The following is a 19,624-nucleotide window of genomic DNA, read 5'->3' as shown; positions in this document are numbered from 1 at the left end:
TCTAAAACGGCAGGAAACACACTTTTCTAAGAATGATCCCAGGACAAATCTTAAGAAAATTCCTAGAATCTATTCTAGGATCTATATGATTGGCTTTAGGTATTCAACGTGCAGGGATCAATTGAACACTAACAGAACAGCGTTGCTTCAATGTGGCGAAGTTCCAAGATCCATTTTATAGGGTAGTAAGTGATACATGTCGTGTTCAACAAAAATTAGGCCAAGTTAATAGATGTTCTATTATAATAAGTGATCATATTTTTTAGTATTTCAAAAATTGTTAATGCCATATTTCTAACAAAATAATGATATTACATTTCCAACTGGCTATAGGGTTATCTAATTAAAGTAAGACTTGCATTTAGAACGCACAGCTATATTTTCATGTTCTTTGAATCATACAAAATTGCGTAACTTTTACATAATATCCTGTTTCAAGTTATTATTGAAATTAATATCGGTATTTATTTATTTATTTATTCATTCATTTCGACTTGTTTTATATGTCCAGGTTAAGGCTATATGAAGCCTTATCTACCAACTAAAAATTCAAAGACTATAGTTTACAATAACAAAATAAAGTAAAAACAACAACAAAGAAACAGACGCTCATTTACAAATAGGCATTATTCTATTCCCCTTAAAAACATCGAACTTTTTTTAAAAAAGAAAAATCAACTATAGTACTTAGGTCTTTCTTATAATCTATTTCTGTTCCAAAGATTCTTGCACTAATACTTTTAGAGTATTTAATATAGCAACTGATGTAGACTTTTTTTTTTCGAGTTACCCAGTGTTTGACATCAATTAAAAGCATTCTGGCCAAATAATATTACTTTTGCACTTTTTGTTGACATTATTGGTGTTATTGTTGTTGATATATATTTTTTCCTTTTTTTTTTCCAGCTTGTTAACATTTCCTTGTGTAAAATGGCAAAATTATCTGGGAATTTGTTCAATAAATAAATATCAGAACATAACTTAATTCTAAACATAAAGTAACAACACAAACACTAGAATGAGAATTATATGAATATTTCCATGAAATTATGAGTTTTACTGGAGAATGCTTGTTAGAAGCAGTAAGTAGACGAACCAAAAGAACATAAAAACCATTATGTAATTGATTTAATTAGGCAATTATAATTTGCTGAATGATCCCTCTCCTTTAACTTTGCTGATTATGTCTATCAACATGAGCATTAAGATTTCCTAACCTGCTGAATGCAGTGCCGCAAATATGACACTTGAAAGGTTTCTCGCCCGTATGTATACGCTCATGTTCTACAAGGGCGGACCTCGAAATAAAATTCTTATCACATACTGTACAGTGGTGTAAATTCTTCCCAGTGTGTAAGCGGGAATGACGCCGTAAAGAATTAAATGTCATATATTGTTTATGACATACTTTACATGTGTACTTTCCATATTTGGTTTCTGATAATGATTTCGTATCAACATCAGGATTATCAGATTGGTTCTTGTTTACATCATGTGCTTTGTCTTCTATTGAAAAAGGTACTACTTTTACAGTACACGTAGGTAGATGTTCTTCAAAGTTTTCAATATTATCAAAACTAACTTTACAGTTTCTACAAGTAAGTTCTTTAATTTGCTCCTCTACTGTTACTCTATACAATATTTCAGTATTTTCACTTTCTGGTTCTTGCATCTCCTTATTGGCTGACGTAGACACTTTCCACGTATTTTCTCTCTCACACTTTGAATGGGAGGCTTCAGGTGTTTGCACTGAAACAAGGGTTTCAGATCTACAAAGACAAAAGAAAACCATTAATAAAGTGCCAAACCATTTACATGTTTGTTTTCCCCATATTAGAATATGCACATAGTGAGCTGGTCGTCATATTATTTTATTTATCCATTTCTTAGAATTTAACGTCTCTTTTCAGCCTTAAGACTATATGAAACAGGACCTAATTATTACACTGAAATTTGAACTACAAGTACTTAGATTTGTGTTTGAGGTTTATTACTCCTACCAACTAGGATCACAAAAACAGAAAGCACATACGTTATCACTTGATCACAGAAAGGCATGTGTGATTTATTAGTTACATTTAATTATTAAGTACATGATATGTATGGAAATCTTAATTACAATGCATATTATCACAACTTTGGTTATGAGCGTGCAGAACAATAACTCGTGTTCTTACGTGCTTGTTTATATAGTACTGTACTAACGAATCATGTTGTTTTAACTGAGGATTCTACTAGAATGTAGCTTCTACTTCACTTCATTAGAATAGCTAGGTAGAATCGATAGACCTGGACAACAATAAAATAATAACAATAATTGGATATTTTCTTCTGATTTACTTTATTTTATTCTATTTTTCTTGTCCAAAACCAACCCTTTTCTTTCTTCCGTAGGTAGTTCCAGGTCTTAGGTTATCAAAATCAATAAACAGAAATTAGAAATATCATAACATTTGGTAAGGACCTACTATAGTCCATTCCGAGCCTTTTGCAAGTCATTCAAGTTAAGAAAGTTAAATAGTAGCGGATCTAACATGAGTGACAGCTTTGAAATTAGCCGACATTTATATATGACTCCAGTCTCAGCAGCATGCTGATAGAACAAGCGATTATAACATACTCCCTAATTTCATATCGTCAGATGATCTGCTTACGTTGCCATATTTCAAAAATGGAAATCCGGGACGCTACTAAATTACGACAATCTTTGAAATGCTTAAAATAAAAAGAAGTGTGATATACTAATTTAATTTCTTTCATTAGATAGAATTGTTCGAGTATTACGTAATCACATTTTTAGTCATTTTAGTAGACCTTCCCCTCCCTAGTTAAGCGAAGTAAGCAGATGATTTACTCCCGGCCCCTGGTACTTTTTTTTTTTTTTTAAATTTCTCAGGATCTATTATGTTTCGTGGCTTTCAGAGTCTGTTTTAGCTCTTTCAAGGTATGATGATGTTTCCCATTGTCTGTTCAGTTTTATTAATTAAAACAATACATTTTTCTTCTTGAATGGTCAGTGGAAAATTACCAAATATATCGGTCAGAGATTATTGATTAAAATATTTCAGAAGAAAGATGCATATTGAAACAGAGTACTAAAGATAGCAATAAGATTAAGCATTAAAACCTTTCGTCCCTAACCCAATGAAACGAATGCTTTGTTCAATGTCAAAGGAGTTACATCGTGAATTTAATTAAATCAAGTTTTTTTTTTCAACTTTCGAATTGCCATACTCAGAAGTTAAAGAGAATAATTATATACCTTATCCTTATCCTTTACCCCCCCCCCCCAAAAAAAAACTATAATATTTCTTTCTTTTCTTCTGTGCTGAAATCCAGGACATTTAAGCGTCCCGAGAAATATTTTCGGGATGCAAATCTCGATTCGTGACGATCCCGAGTTTTTCGAGACAAATGGTACCTCTAGATCTGCTTAACTTGCTTCAGTATGTTACCCCAGACTTTTCTGAACTTTACTGAACAACTGACGAACAACAAAGATTATAAAAATTCAACAAAGTGAGTCAACTATTATCTACATAGTGTTATTATCCTATAAACTGATTCCAGGTTCTTTTTATAGGCCACAAATCTGGGTAGGCAGTGACGCAATGTATCACGTCACAATTGTCAGGCAGTCAAAATTTTTGCCCTCTTCACTGGCCTTGCAAACAAACAATAGTTCATTTAAAGCAGTATCTTCTTAATATGTAACAAGTAAGCAATTTCTTTATTCCTTTCCTAATGCAAGAATAATTTATCTTCGTTCAGTATTAACAATAGTAGATACTGCTGATGAAACTGACTCAATAGCTCAAGTATTATATACTAAAGGTGATTTAAAACGGTTAGACTTAAGGAGTAAGGCAAGGATGTGGACTTTCACCTCTCCTGTTCAACATCTATATTGAAGGGGCTATGAAAGAATTTTTTAATAAAAACAAGAACTGCGTAAAAGTAAATTGACAGGTTTTCAGCACAATAAGGTTTGCTGATGACATAGCACTCATAGCAGAGAACGAAAAGGATTTGCAGGAATCACTCTCAAGTGTGAACGACCAACTGGAAAAACATGCAAAATGAAGATAAATAAGAAGAAAACCAAAGTGATAAAGTGCACAAGAGCAGGAGAGGAAGGAGGAAACGTATGACCAGAGGGAAAGAAAATCAAAGGCGTTAAGACGTTTTCATATTTAGGAAGTCTAATATCCTCGGACGGAAGAAGTGAAAAAGACATAAGTTCAAGAATAGAGCAGGTTAAACAAGCATTCAATAGGAAAAAAAGAGGGCTGCTAACATCAAGAAATGTGTCGTTGGACGTTCGGAAACGATTTATTAAGACCCTGGTATGGAGCGTGGTGCTTTACGGATCAGAGATGTGGACATTGAGAAAAGTTGAAACCTCCAAGCTGGGAGCATTTGAAATGTGGTGTTGGCGCAGAATGCTCCGAATATCATGGACCGAAAGGAAAAGGAATGAAGAAGTACTAAAGGAAGCTAATGAATGACGACAGATCATGAAGATAATAGGAAAAAAAAAAAAGAAACAGCATGCTTGGCCATCTTATTCGGCGCTCCGATTGGATCACCGTGTTGATATAGGGAAAGGCAGAAGGAAAATCAGGAAAAAGGAAGACCAAGGATAGAATATTTAGATGCAGTTACGAAGAAGAGACCTTATTACAGTATAAAACAGCTCTCACAAGGGACATGAAGGTTTCATGTTGTCCATAAATCTGTGGTTGAGGAGAGAAAGAAGACATAAGACTTAGAAAAATATCTCCTAATTAGTAATAAGTCTCATGACTGCAGGAAGAAAACTTCTTCCTTCAGTGGTTTTTATCAAATGTATGTTATAAATGCACGAGTTCATGTTTATCCTCAACAGATTAGTTCCACGTATTTTTCCACCTTCAATTCTTGTTCTCAATAGCAATTAATGATTCCTCCCCGGAAATTTTAGTAAGTTCTAATCTCAAATTTGGTGGCCCATAATTTGAGAAAAATCTAAGATCTACACAAGAAAATATTTCATACACGTATTAGCAAGTCAAGATGACGGCAAGATCGGATGGGTTCTGTAGATTGCCAACGATGTGTGGCAATCCTGTCCTAGTGTGATTGACTTTGTTTTTAATATAGCAAGTCAGTGAAGAACGAATATGATCCACTTTTGAAAATTTCTGTATTCTTTGCTGGAGTGAGTTATTTTGTTTTTATTATTTTTAAAGCATAAGGAAAACCTTTACAAAGAGGAAAAAAAAATTCCGATTTAAGGGGAATTCATGGATAACATGCTCTCTGCTAGGAACAGAATATCAAAACTAGAGTTCGGGATTCTTGGATGGTGGTGTCGATCATACTAACGGATGAAATGCCCGTGTTTATGGTGACACACGCTAGCAGGTAGCTGTTGCTTTCGCCTGCTAATGTGCGTCACCATATTAAACACTGGTGTTTGCCCCGTTAATACGATTGACACCACCGTCTAAGAATGCACAAATCCAGTCTTGATATGATATTCTTAGTAGAAAGTATGTTATCCAAAAAAAATCCTCTTAAATCGGGAATTATTTGTCTCAGTGTAGTCCTTACAGAGCTTCGCCAATAAATTCAATTTTGTAGTGTCTAATTGTATACAATCCGTTCAGTAAGTTTTGGAACTATCTCGAAATAATGTACTACTACGTCTTTTTTCATACATTCCTTTCTTTGCCACACACTCGCGGGATCGGTCATATAGGCTCTTGGAACGCCATAAGGCCGATTGGTGCGGGTCGACGCAATTTCTTGTGCGTCAATTTTTGGCTAAAAGAAGGGTCACAGACACTTCATATTCCAGTTCAAATCTGCCCTCAAGAGGGAGTATTTTGACGATGTTGGATCGAATCAAGCGTATGTGAAGGTGATGCTAAACAACAATCCAGTGAATGAATTTCTTAGGGCGTTCCAGAATCTCTACAACCGGTCCGGGAAAGGGTACAGTCAGTTAAGTAAAAGCGTGTACTGCATAACTAGCCGTTGATATCACATATCGCTCTAATTCTTTAATGAGTCAATAGGGGGAACCTTCGTCTTTGATGCGTTGTTACGAAAGATTCAGTTGGCCTTCAATTTTTGACAGAGAAACATGTAAATCGCCATGAGTGCCGCGTACGCATCGCACTACGAGGCTGTGTTTCTCTGTAATCACCCAAAAGGTCCAAAATTGTCTTATACAGCGGCTGTTAAGTACATGAGGAAGTCGACATCATTTGTCCGTAAGTTGGTTGAGCGATATAAAAATACAAAAAGTGTTGATGACTTGCCGGAACCTGGCTCGACAGGCAAAGTACAGTAACACCTAAAATCGAAAAGTAGATCTTGAACTTGTTTTCGCGGAATCCGACCTTAACGTTGCGTCAAGGAGCAGCTAAATTAAAACAAAAAGGTGTTGATATATCTCACGTAGCTATACGAACCCATCTGCAAGCGCATGGCATCAAATGGCGCAGTTCGATAAAGAAACCTTTGTTAGGTGAAAAACACATGAAGAAGCAACTCGCTTGGGCAAAGGACAATATCGACCGAGATTGGATCAATGTAATTTTTACTGACGAAGCTTCGATTTGGGGTCACGTTATCGTCCCATCTAGATGGGGAGCGTGGTCATCTTCCACCATCAGGTTAGTGCAGCGGACCGTTGAACACCCAATAAAAGTTAATCTTTGGGGCTGTTTCTCTCAATTGGGTTTCGGAAAGTTGCATCTGTTTACCTACAACCTAAATGCTCCGAAAATGCGTGAAATGTATAAGAAAGCTTTGTTACCCACTGCTGAACGTTGGTTCGTTAAAAAAAACGACGTTTGGATCCTGCAGGAGGACAACGATCCGAAACATCGCAGCAAACTTTGTTCTGAGTGAAAGAAGCAGTCTGGCATCGATACACTTGATTGGCCCTGGCAGTCACCGGACGCAAATCCTATCGAAAATGTGTGACATACATCAAGCACAAGCTTCATGCAAGAAAATTATTTACTTTGAAGCAACTAATGCGAGAAATTCGTCGCATTTGGAAGTCCTTGTCAAATGAATACGCCGTGAGCTTGGTCGAAAGCATGCCTCGCAGATGTCAGGCAATCATCGACGCTGATGGTGATTGGACAAACTTTGAACAGGATTGCATCTTTATTCTAATCTTGTAGAATGTACTCATGTATAGTGGCCTCAGTCTATAGACAGCCACTTGCTCACAAAGGGATGCCGCCCCCGTGTGCGGTTTCTTTTCATACTGTCCTGCTTGGTTTTTCTCTCCCTTGAAAAGTAAGTGACAGGCAATAAACTGAACCCAAACTGTTGCCAAATCTTTGTCAATGATCCTGTTTTAACACAACCTCTTCCCCACACACTGTTAGACACATGGATAGAAGAGAAAGAGAGGGTGAGAGGAAAAGGAGAGAGGGAAAGGGAGGCACTACATATGGCAACGTTTAGTTTTTTCTTCTTCCGAAGGGATCACAAACTTTATGACGGTTTCTTTGTGCTAAATTCAAAGTCTCCCGACTGGCTATCGTCTGGGCGCGTCTTCTATATTTAAAAAAGATTTTGAATAAATATTTCTGTGCATAAACCCGAACACGCTCTTACTTAACTGGCTATATATGTAGAAAACTAACGTGAAAATAATGTTTTCTGGCATCGTGAACTATATTATTTGGAGGTAGTTTCGGAACTTAATTATCAGCCTTTGAAAATCTCTTTTGTTGTATTATAATTAAACACTATTAACGTCATGAAATATAAGAGCTGTTCATGTTTTAAAGATATAGCTAATATTCACCTTTCTTTGTTTCCATTCTACCTACACACAGATGGTGAGTTGTCGCTCATTGGAAACCTGATAACCAGCTTCTACTACATGCATACTCCTACGTGAGAATTCTGAAGTAACATCGATATGGTAAGGATCCCTATAAGCTGAGGGGCCTATCCTTCAAAACTCACCAAAACCAGCAGGTGCCTTAAAAACTACCTTAAAAAAAGGGGCACCATGCAAAACATATATTTCCTCTCATCTAATCAATAACAAAATAAACACTATTTTAGTCTCTATAATCAAAAACATCTGTATTTAAATTTTATAATAAATTAATAAAAAAAAATAAATACAATCCATTATTAACTCTATTAAATCATTACAATATACACATATAAATACTATTCTACTTTAAAACTCTAATAAAAAAAAAGAAAAAAAAAAAGAAAAGAAAAAGGAAAGAAAGAAAGAAACTGAATTACAACGGAGATAGATATGTAAGTTTCTTATTCTTTCATTTATAGAACAAGGTATTAACGATAATAGATAGAACTGATTCAAGACTGACTGTAAAGCTTGTGTCACGTAACAAAGAAAGTTGTTTAGAAGAGCTAGACATAACACTTAAGAAAAAATTATCTCCTACCTTCCACCTAAAAAAAATATATATATTAAAAAAAAACTAGCAATCATGAAGGTTCTTGTACCCTAACCTTCTGAATAACATTCTGGTAACTTTTTTTAATGATTTCAAACGCGAACTCTAAGGGAAAACTTAATAATTAAATTAGAATTCAGATTATTTTACTGAATCTAGACACATTTTAAGTATGTGACCCTCACATTAAAAAAAAAAAAAAAAAAAAAAAAACTATCCGGTTCCAATCATGTGAACAGACTTTGAGGGAAGTTGCTGAAATTCAGCTCAAATGTAGAAGAGACTATGTAAACTGGATGGAACATAGACATTAAAAAAATAAATAAAATAAAATAAAAAATAAAGTCAATGGAAAATCAATGAAAAAAGAAAACAAGTCGCTCAATAAGATGGCTAATTGAAAGCATATTGTAAAGACATAATGAAGAGCTTAAAAATGATGTATAGCACGTCAGCTAAATATGAATAGAACATTGTCAAGAGTCAAGTTGATTGAGTAAAATCAATTATGATGATAAAGTATACACATCTGTAAATTACGAAGGGCGCCCCACGAGGAGGTTACGTGCTTGAAATATCTTACATGTGGATTTGGAATCTCCAGACTCGATTTAGCACAGAACTTGACTTTTGACCTGATCATGTGACACAGTCTGGTTCTTATGGCAAACCGGATAGGCCCTTAAAATCTAAACAAAGTTGTATTTTGCAACACACTTACTAAGAATGAAATATCTCGTTTAACGTCGCACGATTATGTCCTTTACGTTATAAAGAAGACGGATGATCAAGGAAAGTGAAAGATTATGAATGAATCAGTGGAATGAAAATGTTGAATGATGAGGAAGAACCCCGAGAAAACCCACGAACACTTTCAAACAATAAATGTCTTATCGTCAGTCCGTTGATCCTGTCACTGACAAATTAATTAGAAGCCCATATAAATTCACGAACTTTTTAATTTAATTTAATTTTATTCGTTTATTTATTTTTTGTACTGTTAGTAGACTATTTCCTCTCGAATATATTCGAGGGTAGTATTGCGGCTATCTAAGATACTTGAATACGTATTTTGAGTACAGAATCAAACTGAAGACCTAAAGAAATACAATGTGTCCGTTCTTGAGTCACTCGCCATGCATATTCAAACTTTGACATTATCTATCTTTATATTCCTTGTAATCTATCTCCTCCACATTCTGATGGAGTCATGTATGCTTCGAAAGCTCAATGTTTCCACTTAATGATTGCAATGTGTATGTATATATATGGAATATACATATATATGAACTTTGAAATACGAAAGATACAAATAATAATAATAATAATAATAATAATAATAATAATAATAATAGTGAAGAACTTACCTGTTTTGATGTGTTAGAATGTGAGCTTTAAGGTTCCCTGATTTGGCGAATGCAACATCACACAAGTAACATTTAAAAGGCTTCTCACCTGTATGGACCCGTTCATGTTCCACGAGAGAGGACTTCGAAATAAAACATTTGTTACACGATTCACACTTATGTACATTCTCCCCTGTATGTATTCGCACATGACGGCGCAAAGAATTATACGTCAAATATTGTTTTTGACAATCATTACATGTGTATTTTTCCTGTTGTTGCTTCAGATTTGACAAAAGTATTTTTCTTCTGCCGGAGAGTGGATTGTCCTTACATTTTGCAGTTTTTATCTTCTCATTATCTGTATCCGTATCTCTATCATTACTCGTTTCTTCTTGACCATATTCCATTGCAAGAGATTCATTTGGCTCAGTTACATTACATATCGATTCGTGTTCCATATGCATTTCAATGTTATGAAAAGAAATTCCACATTTCAAACATTTGAACTCACTGTCGTGTTGTGATGCTACAGGAGTTACGTTCATTGATAAACCTTTTTCTTTCATGAACCGAGGCATTTCGAAGTTTAATCCCAAGATTAAATCGGGGCTTCTACTCTCCGATCGAGCTTCCTGTTTTACTGAAACAAGATCTTCACTCCTGTGAAAAGAGAAAGAGCAGTAAACTGACAGAATAACTTAATAAATCGAAAAATATTGTAATGTTTTCTGTACGGTAGAGTCAATGGTACAAGGATTTTTAGTTCTCATGCCGAGAACCGAAAATTTAAATTATTTATAGATGCAAAATGTTTGACATCTCTAAATACACAGCACGACAAAGTTGGATAATACACTAGGTACAAAATATTCTTAGCGGATTATCACTTTGAGCTTTCTCATTTATGGGGCGACCAACACCCCGCCGACATCAGCAGTCGCTTAGAACAGCGAGAAAACATTTAAAAAAAGAAGAAAAACAACCCGATAATTTTTAGGAAACTGAAGATGCTCATGCTTTCCGTTCTAACGTCTTGGAGGATTTAATTCTTTAGATTGAACACAACCCTTCGATAATAATAATTTAAAAAAAAAAACTCACAGACGAACAACTCAAAGACGAATCTTACGCAGACATTATTTCTGTTGTTCAGGAAGAAGATCCAGCAAAAATTTCAACACTATACTCTGCTCGTTACTTTCGATTACAGGACACTATTACACAGAAACATCCGTAATTAGGTTTAATATGTTTGCTCTGCATTCCTAAAACATTCGCTAATCAATGGTTTGAATTAATACACAAGCAATCAACAGCATCACACTTTGGATTCATAAAGACCTACAAGACCGTCTGAAACAAATATTATATGCCAAATATGAAGTCCTGTCTAGCACATAAAATTAAGACAAGCAAAGAGTGTCAGAAACTAGAAAGACTCCCTCAACAAAATCAAGCTGAGCTATTACATTATCTTGTGGACTTTATAGGTAATATCTAACAATTTGACGCTTTGGGCTCATTTCTAGTGGAAAATGGAAAGACAAAACACATTTTTGTGTCTGCTGAATAAGCTACAAGATACATCGTCAAACAAGTTCTTGATGCAATTACCGCAGAAAACGTCGAAAACTTAGTGTAATACATTACCGTCCGTTTTGGCGCCTTTAAATACTGTATATACAAATGGACCAGCGGCTCGTTCATAAGGCTGAAGTATACGACTTCGAATTTAACTATGCCAATATAGGCCTAGTTGAGGTCATTAACAAAGTACTTCAAAGCTCCTTAGAACTTTTCGTTCAAGAAGACGAAACAAAATGATTTGAATGGGTACCACACATAACATTCACCTTGAACACACACATACAAAGAGGAACCAAGAAATTAGCTTTCTGTTTATTACTCAGTTATGAACTGAACTCAAAAGACCCACGCTTAATGTCAATTAAAAACATCGCCACAAATACAAATCGAAAGGGAATCATTAGTCAAGATAAGGAACACCGTGAAATTACATCTGCAAAAAGCTCATAAGCAGCAACAGAAATACTTTAATAAACGTCATAGACAAACGGAATTTCACCTGAATCAGACGTACTTATTTATTTCCCCTTCAGAAAAAGAGGGACTGCTAAAATTTTGTCTAAATCATATTTAGGACCAGCGAAAATAATCTGTAAACTTAAACCTAATTTGTGTCAAGTACGATTACCAGATATCTTTCGAATACTGACAAAAGACATCTCTGTTGGTCGTTTATTTTATTTTATTTCATTTTTTTTTTTTTTTCATTCATGAAGCACAACACGATGAGAAAGACAACACGAAACCACTCAACCATGAGCGCACGCGCCACGACGAATAAAAAGAGAACTTCTTACTATGAATACAGTTCATTATAAATGCTACAGTATATAAATCATTTTAGTCTTTAAAAGAAAACGAGTAATAATATACTCACTCTCATTAATAAATGTTAAATTTGACATTCCTCTGTCCATTTTCCAATATGCATTTTTTTAAGTCTGATGTTCACTTTCCTATTGCGCTCTAAAATTTCATTATACCATCTTACTATATTAAGCAAAGTCTTAAACATGTCCTTCTGATCAACCACCTTTAAATATCTGAATTCCTTCAAAACTTTTCTTCTGAATTCCCCCCTAATTCCCTTACTTTCTAAAAAGTTTCAATACTTCTTAATAAACTTCTCTTCACTCTGCGATACATACTGCAAATGACTAACAGCTAATAACTACATCGTCAAACGAACTCGATTTTTGTGTATTAAGCATTTTATTTTCTTCCTTTCTTATAGGAAGAGCAATGACAGGTGACCCACCTTCGCCATGAATGTAATATTATTTCTTGTTCTATTCGTATTCTTAGAAGAAATGCGGATGAACAACTGGCATTCAAAAAAACTGAGATCATACGTTACAAGTTGTATTTAGAGTTTTCACTCATAAAATTACAAAACGACTCATGCACAGGCTATATAAACACAATTTATAGAAAAAGATAAAATATATCATCTCCCTATGATTTTTAAACAGGGTGTAGCAGAAAACCGAAGTAGATGATTTTCAATCTCTTATTAGGATTAGCTAATTTTGGCGGATTCTCTTTGTATGAAGTTCAAAAATTGAAGTCCACTCTCCATCAGATGAAAGCCCAAAATGAATACTTAAATAATCAAACACAGGAAATTAAACAAAGCAATTTTCAACTAACACATCTCGTATCAAATTTCACAATAGCTATGGAAATTAGTTACACAAACCCACTATGAAATTTCCCCATTTTGTTTGCATCACGGCCAGAAATTAACGTTTCTTAATAACTTTATTGAATTTCCTTTGATATCTGTTTTCGTCAATTTTCATGCTTAAGAATATACGGAGTCAAAACATAACTTTCACCAAATCTATGACGTTTAATTCTTGTGCAGAACCTTGCATATAGCTCGAAACATAACGAAGAGTAGTGTAAAGACAGTGTGAACAAATCTACAATGAAACATTGGTTTCAAAATTTCCATTGCGGAGACTTTTATCCTGAAAGATAAGGAAGGTCGTGGGCGTCGTTCTGCTGTCGACAAGGACAAGTTGAAGACAGTCACCAAAACAAATTGCGGAAAATGGCACAACAGGTTGCAGAGGAACTCAGCGTTGGTCATTGAACCCTCACACGGGATTTGGAGAAACTAGAAAAATGAAAAGGATATAATGGGTGCCACTTCGCGAAAAAAAAAAAAAAAAAAAAAAAAAAATGATTTATAAATTCAACACAAACAAACTACTTGTTGAGGAAACCAATATATTCACATTAAAGAACTACATATGTGTGACAGTTTCGCCAACTAACACTTTGGCTTTATCAGACCTATCTGTATCTAATATCTGTATATGTATCTGATAGTGTCTGATGAAGCCAAAGTCACACATATGTAGTTCTTTAATGTGAATGTATTGTTTTGCTCAGCAAACAGTTTGTTTGTGTTTAATTATATACAAAGCAAAGCTTCTACTTATGGAAAATTTTATAAATTCATCTCTACCTTGTTTCTGCGCAACAAAAGTGATCACGAACTTCCTTGCGACAATATGATTAGCATCTGAATTTCGGGACGAAAGACTCAGGCTCAGCTCCTGGGAACTCATAAGGTTTCAGATTTTACATTAAAATTTCCGAACCAATAAAACCAAAAACTATGAATTTCTAGATCACATAGAGACATGCAACGATATTCTACGCAATTGTTAAAATGTGCTTCCGCTGCTATAAGTATTCCAAAGCCGACATTGCACTTCAAGAAAGATTCATGGTGACTGTATTATGTCCGTAGCCACAGTGATCCTCTCTAGTTTTGTCAATCTGGGAGAATCGATCATCGCCAAGAAGTATTACTAGGAAATTGACATAATGCACAAAACCAGCAACGTTTACGTCCAGTATTGTTCGACTGGAAATATCCAATTAAATTATACAACAACAAAGTAGATCAATGATGCTGCACAAGAAGTTACTAATAAATGAGCCAGTACTTAGAATGTCTTCGGAGACTTTATTCGCACTGGAACCGTAGATGCTAAATAACTGTAATTAAAATAATAATAACAAAAAGTTTCTAATTACCAAAATCGTGTTGATGCTGGTATTCTTTATTACGACTAATTTCAACCACTTTCAAGGAATTTAGGCAATTTGAACTTGGACCAGTTCAAAATCCTGCATTAATTTGGCTACAACAAAATATTATAAAGCTTCATACTTACAACGATACTTCTGAATGTCAAGGAAAGCTGACATTTTGCACAAAGAAATTTAAGTATATAGGTTTAATCAAATAAAGTTTATGGGCCTTATGCAGAGTCGTTTTGAAGTATGATTAGCATCATACTAAAGGCCTGACTACTGCAGAAAACATATATTAATCGAACTCTCTAGTATGGAAATAATCATGCTTCAGAACTACTCTGCATAAGGCCCTATATGTTTACCAAGAAAATGTGGGTGAATTGTTAGTATTTTCATTTAAGAAGTGAAAGGTCTCGAAATCGAATCAGGTAGTCAGCATTTACAGTTATAATACGCACCAGATCCTTCAGGCAAATATCTAGACTCTAGTATCAGTCAGGCAAATATAGTTTCCTAAGGAATTTTTTACTCCTCATCACTAGTAAATTTGTTGAAGGCTTACAAGGTTTATGCTTGTTTCAAAATATTACAGAAATGAAAGAATATTATATTTTATCTCACGTATTTTCTACAAACCACAAATCACTAGAGAACGTTTGTTTTTTCTTGGCATACTTCCCGCCTAAAGGATACATCTGTCTGCAACGCATTGCTGCTACGTCACGGTTAAGTTGACAGTTGCAAATACGCTCGGAAACACGGCAAAACGCGACACCACTCACTGTAACACACTTGTTCGCGTGTGGAAAGTAAGCACTTCAACTATCCGCCAAATAGCAATGACCTCATTTGATGGGCTGGCTGACAACTAACATCACTCACACGACAAACTCAATAAGGCGTCTATTGGATCAAAACGTTCACGTGAGTGTTAGCAGAAAATACTTTAAAGGCCAACCAAACGCACTGGCGGGAAGTGTGCCAAGATAAAACAAACGTACTCTAGTTGAAGTTTCTGAAATGGTCTTCATTGTTGTTTGGCTCTTCGTCTAGCCTATGACGTCACAGCTGATTTGAAAGCATATTTTTTTAGATAATGAACTTATCGACAAGAAAAACTATTTACAAAATAGTATTTTCAAAGTAGTACAAGTCCAAAGAAAACTTTTAGTATTGCTTGTTTGATTTTTGCAGTATTCTGAAAAATGTGCACAAGACGGATGAGTATGCCAATGTTTATGTATTACAAACTGTGCACTAAAAAGAAGCAGAAAAATCTCGTATATATGTTTGGCATGCTGTTGTGTGTATAATGTACGGCATGTTCTCCAAAAGTTCAAATGTTATTTTTATCTCCAAAAGCCGTCCCAGTTCTTCATTCAGTTCAAATGGACAGATTTCCCACCACGAGGGACTTTTTGGGGCTCTTTAGTCCCTCTGTAGCTCTATCACTGGTTATTTAGTGCAATTAGCAGCAAGGGCGCCGATTTCTCTGTAAATTGGGGGGGGGGGGGCATTCAGATGCAGAAGGTATTATATATAAAGATTTTCAGACAAATTGCCCTCAAATTATGCCAAATATTGTATATTCATAAATATAATAGTTGGCCCACATGAGTTTTTTTTTGGGGGGGGCTCCTCGGCCCCCAGGATCGGCGCCCTTGATTAGCAGTAATCATTATTCAGTTACATTTATTATTATCTTAGTTATTGTTTTATAATACAACTGTATTACATTCTGGTGAGTTTATCCGATGAGGTTTTTTCGTCAGTGAGCTCATGTCCGCGACCCAGATCATCTAGCTCTCACAGTGGCGTAGCAGCTGCTCCCGCAACCCCCGCAGTGCGGGGGGGCCCCGAGGTATAGGGGGCCCCGAAGTCTTGCGATGAATAAAGATTTAAAAAAGTAGAACCTCAACCTTACTTCTATTGGCTTTACAACTAGGGCCCCTTCTCTATACTTTGCAGGGGGGCCCGCCAAAGTGTGCTACGCCACTGAGCTCTCATCTTGGATCCATTTCCATTCGCTTTGAATGTGTCTGGAGAGTTGAAATTTGAAAGGAACCCACTCTTGGTCGAACCAAAAAGCAAACAAGAGACTGTGAGAATGTAACATTGGTTTCAGTCATACTGCCATAAGAATATTTGACAGAGGCATCCGTCACCTAGTATCACAGTGATGAAAATGTATTGTCAATAGTGAACTAGTGACTATATATATATATATATATATATATATATATATATATATATATATATATATATATATATATATATATATATACAGTGGCGTATTTAGGGGGGTGGCTTCCGGGCTTAAGCCCCCCCCGAAATCATACTTAGTATAGTAAAGTAAATGAAATATCTTGCAGAATTTTCACATTTCCAGGCAAAGCCCCCCCCGAAAGTTAGCAAAGCCCCTCCCGAAACAAAATCGTAAATACGCCACTATATATATATATATATATATATATATATATATATATATATATATATATATATATATATATATATATATATTGTTTTGTTTTTCACTGGCTTCACTGAGTAACTATGTATAATTTCCCTCCTAGAACCTTTTCAGCGTGTTTCATCAACAGTTTCCATTAAGCAGTAATATGCATTTGCAATGTACAAACATTTGGGATAGAGGTGGTTTGTACCCAATGTCTTTGAAAAGTCCACACAGAAAAAAATTGCAGGGGGTTAAGTTGGGCGATCGGAAACAAGCTTGGGCTCTCTCGACACTTACCTCAGACATGGAAATTTTGGCTTACCAGACGATTTTCTCCTGTAAACGCATCCTACTGTGCTAAAATTGTTGATACCACTTGCCCAAAATTGTATACGAAACTCGTTCAAAACACACACAATAGTCAGACTAACGTGAAATTGTAGGACACATAATGCTTTATCTTCTCAACAAGCAGCAATTTTGCAATTTGTCACTCTGCCATCTGGTGGAAGAATTTCGAACCACCACGATCGTGCCAAACGAAGCTGAAGAATGCTGTCGAAAATATTTCAACACAATTTTAATCTATTTTTAACGATGATGGAATGATTTCTCATAGTTTAAATCATTTAGAAATACGTTGTATATTAATATAAGTGCAATGTTTTTTTGTACTTCGTTCTAAAACTCTGAACACTAAGTATTGTTAACTCTGCTTTAAACTTCCTTTCAACATTGCTGATGACATGTAGCTATATGAGCAGTCAGATTTGAATGGGAATCCAAATAAGCCGGACACATTGGACAAATGTATCTACCGCGATTAATTGCTTTATTTCTGTGTGTTAATTTATGCGTCAGAAGATGATATTTTTGAACGAAGGTCTTTGAACATATTTCACACTGATGTAGATTTTCGCCCGTATGTATTCGTAAATGTCTGTTGTAAGAGATTTTATTGCGAAATTTCTTTTTACAAGTGTCACATATATAATAACGTACTGGATTACTTGATGTAGATGATGGAAAAGAAACATTTTTGTTCTTATTCTGAGTTGCTGACAATTGCTTCGGATATAAATGATAAGTCTTCTTCTCTTCTTGAGTCGTTATTATTTCCTCAGGTTTTTCCAACGATAGAGTGGCTTGCAATTGGGGTGGTAAGAAGTTATCGTCATGCCAAAAATTTGTCTCTATTACATGTTCTCCACTTGCATTCTCATAGGTATAAGGTGCTTCTTTTATATTAATCTCGTCTATAGAAGTCATTTCCAATCTGCAAAACAATGGAGAGAAGGCAAATAATAAATGTATATTCAATAGCAATTGCTCAAATTAAAGTCAAATATTATGATTAAAACCTTACATTAACAAATGAAAGAATCAGGAATAAACAGTAATAAGAAGCGAATAATACAACCTGTATAAACAGGAGGCAACAATTGAAGTAGAAGGAGAGAAGGGAGAAGCAACAATTCAGAAAAAAAGTGAGGCAAGGATGCTTACTGTCACCAATTTTAATTTCTCGAGAAGCAATAAAAGAAATGAAGAAGACTGACATCCTAGGAATACCTGTTTATGGAAAAATATGAAAATGAAATCTTTAAGTTTTACGTCCCACGATTGTGCCGGTTAAGCTAAAGGAGACGGTGACTATGAGAAATGAATGAAATGGTGGAATGTAGAAAGTGTGAGGAAACGGGAGTACCCCGAGATAACCCACGAGCACGGTGTTTGTCCACCACAAAGTCCACACGGCGCGAGCTGGGATCGAACCAGGAACCCCAAGCACCGGAGGTGAACGCTCTACCACTGAGCCACCGCGTCCACTTATGGAAAAATAGTACATATGCTTAGATTTGCGGATAGTGTCGTGCTGTTGACAGACAGTGAACAAAAAAAAAAATTAGAAACAGGTCTTAATGAAATGGTGCTTAGAAGTACGAGTACAATAACAAACGGTAGAAGGTCAAACACGATGTAAAATTAAGAACAGTTCAAGTGAAGAACGAATTTGAAGAAAAACAAAAGCACTCATCTCGACATTAAATTGGAGAAAAGATTGATGGAAGCACATATATTAAGTATGGCGCTGTATGTATTTGTGGTGTGGTTTCCAGAAAAAGAAATATGCAGAGTGGAAGCCTTTGATATGTGATGCTATAGAATACTACCTTGATCAAAAAGTTCCCGGAATCCCGGATATATATATATATATATATATATATATATATATATATATATATATATATATATATATAAAATTCGGCTTACGAATGGCGAGGAGCACTCAATGAACCAAGACCGAAAAACGCGACGTCGTTTTCAGTCGAAAATAGTGATGGTCACGGTTTTCGTGGACTACAATGGTGTTGTACATCATGAACTTCTGTCAGAAAGTCAGACAGTCAACAAGGAGTATCATTTAAGCGTAATGAAGCGTTTGCGTGAAGCAATTCGCTTAAAAGGAAATGATCTCTGGACAAACAACTCGTGGATTTTGCACCATGACAATGTTGCGTCGCACAATGCTATCGTTATCTGTGGTAGACCAGTCCGACTTTTTTTTGTTTGATCGACTCAAGAAACCATTACAGAGAACGCGTTTTAGCACCCGAGATGAGATAATACGAAAATCGAAGACGGCTCTGATGGACATACCGAAAATCGAGTATCCCAAATGTTTTGAGAACTGGATCAAGCGCTGGAATAAGTGCGTTGCA

At 35.4% G+C, this 19,624-nt stretch overlaps 1 protein-coding gene across 4 annotated transcripts; it reads right to left on the bottom strand.

Annotated features, from left to right (window-relative positions):
- Positions 1–879: 879 nt before the first annotated feature.
- Positions 880–17,634, bottom strand: LOC145694465 (uncharacterized). 4 transcript variants are annotated; one of them, XM_081770755.1, is made up of 3 exons: positions 17,199–17,634; positions 9,821–10,462; positions 880–1,769 (listed from the first exon to the last, which is right to left on the bottom strand). In XM_081770755.1, the coding sequence occupies exons 2-3, from the start codon at positions 10,378–10,380 to the stop codon at positions 1,169–1,171; spliced, it is 1,161 nt and encodes a 386-aa protein (XP_081626881.1). In that variant the 5' UTR covers positions 10,381–10,462; positions 17,199–17,634; the 3' UTR covers positions 880–1,168. The 4 variants fall into 4 exon arrangements, with proteins under 4 accessions (XP_081626881.1, XP_081626880.1, XP_081626879.1 ...); XM_081770754.1 differs by having other exon boundaries at positions 17,224–17,634; XM_081770753.1 differs by lacking the exon at positions 17,199–17,634 and adding an exon at positions 15,083–15,709.
- Between the last annotated feature and the right edge of the window lie 1,990 nt (positions 17,635–19,624).

The sequence above is a fragment of the Thermobia domestica genome, chromosome 9, assembly GCF_964235325.1.
Source record: "Thermobia domestica chromosome 9, izTheDome1.hap1.1, whole genome shotgun sequence".
Taxonomy (NCBI): domain Eukaryota; kingdom Metazoa; phylum Arthropoda; class Insecta; order Zygentoma; family Lepismatidae; genus Thermobia; species Thermobia domestica.
Note: the sequence above shows the minus strand (reverse complement) of the source record. Positions and strands in the feature narration are given on the sequence as shown.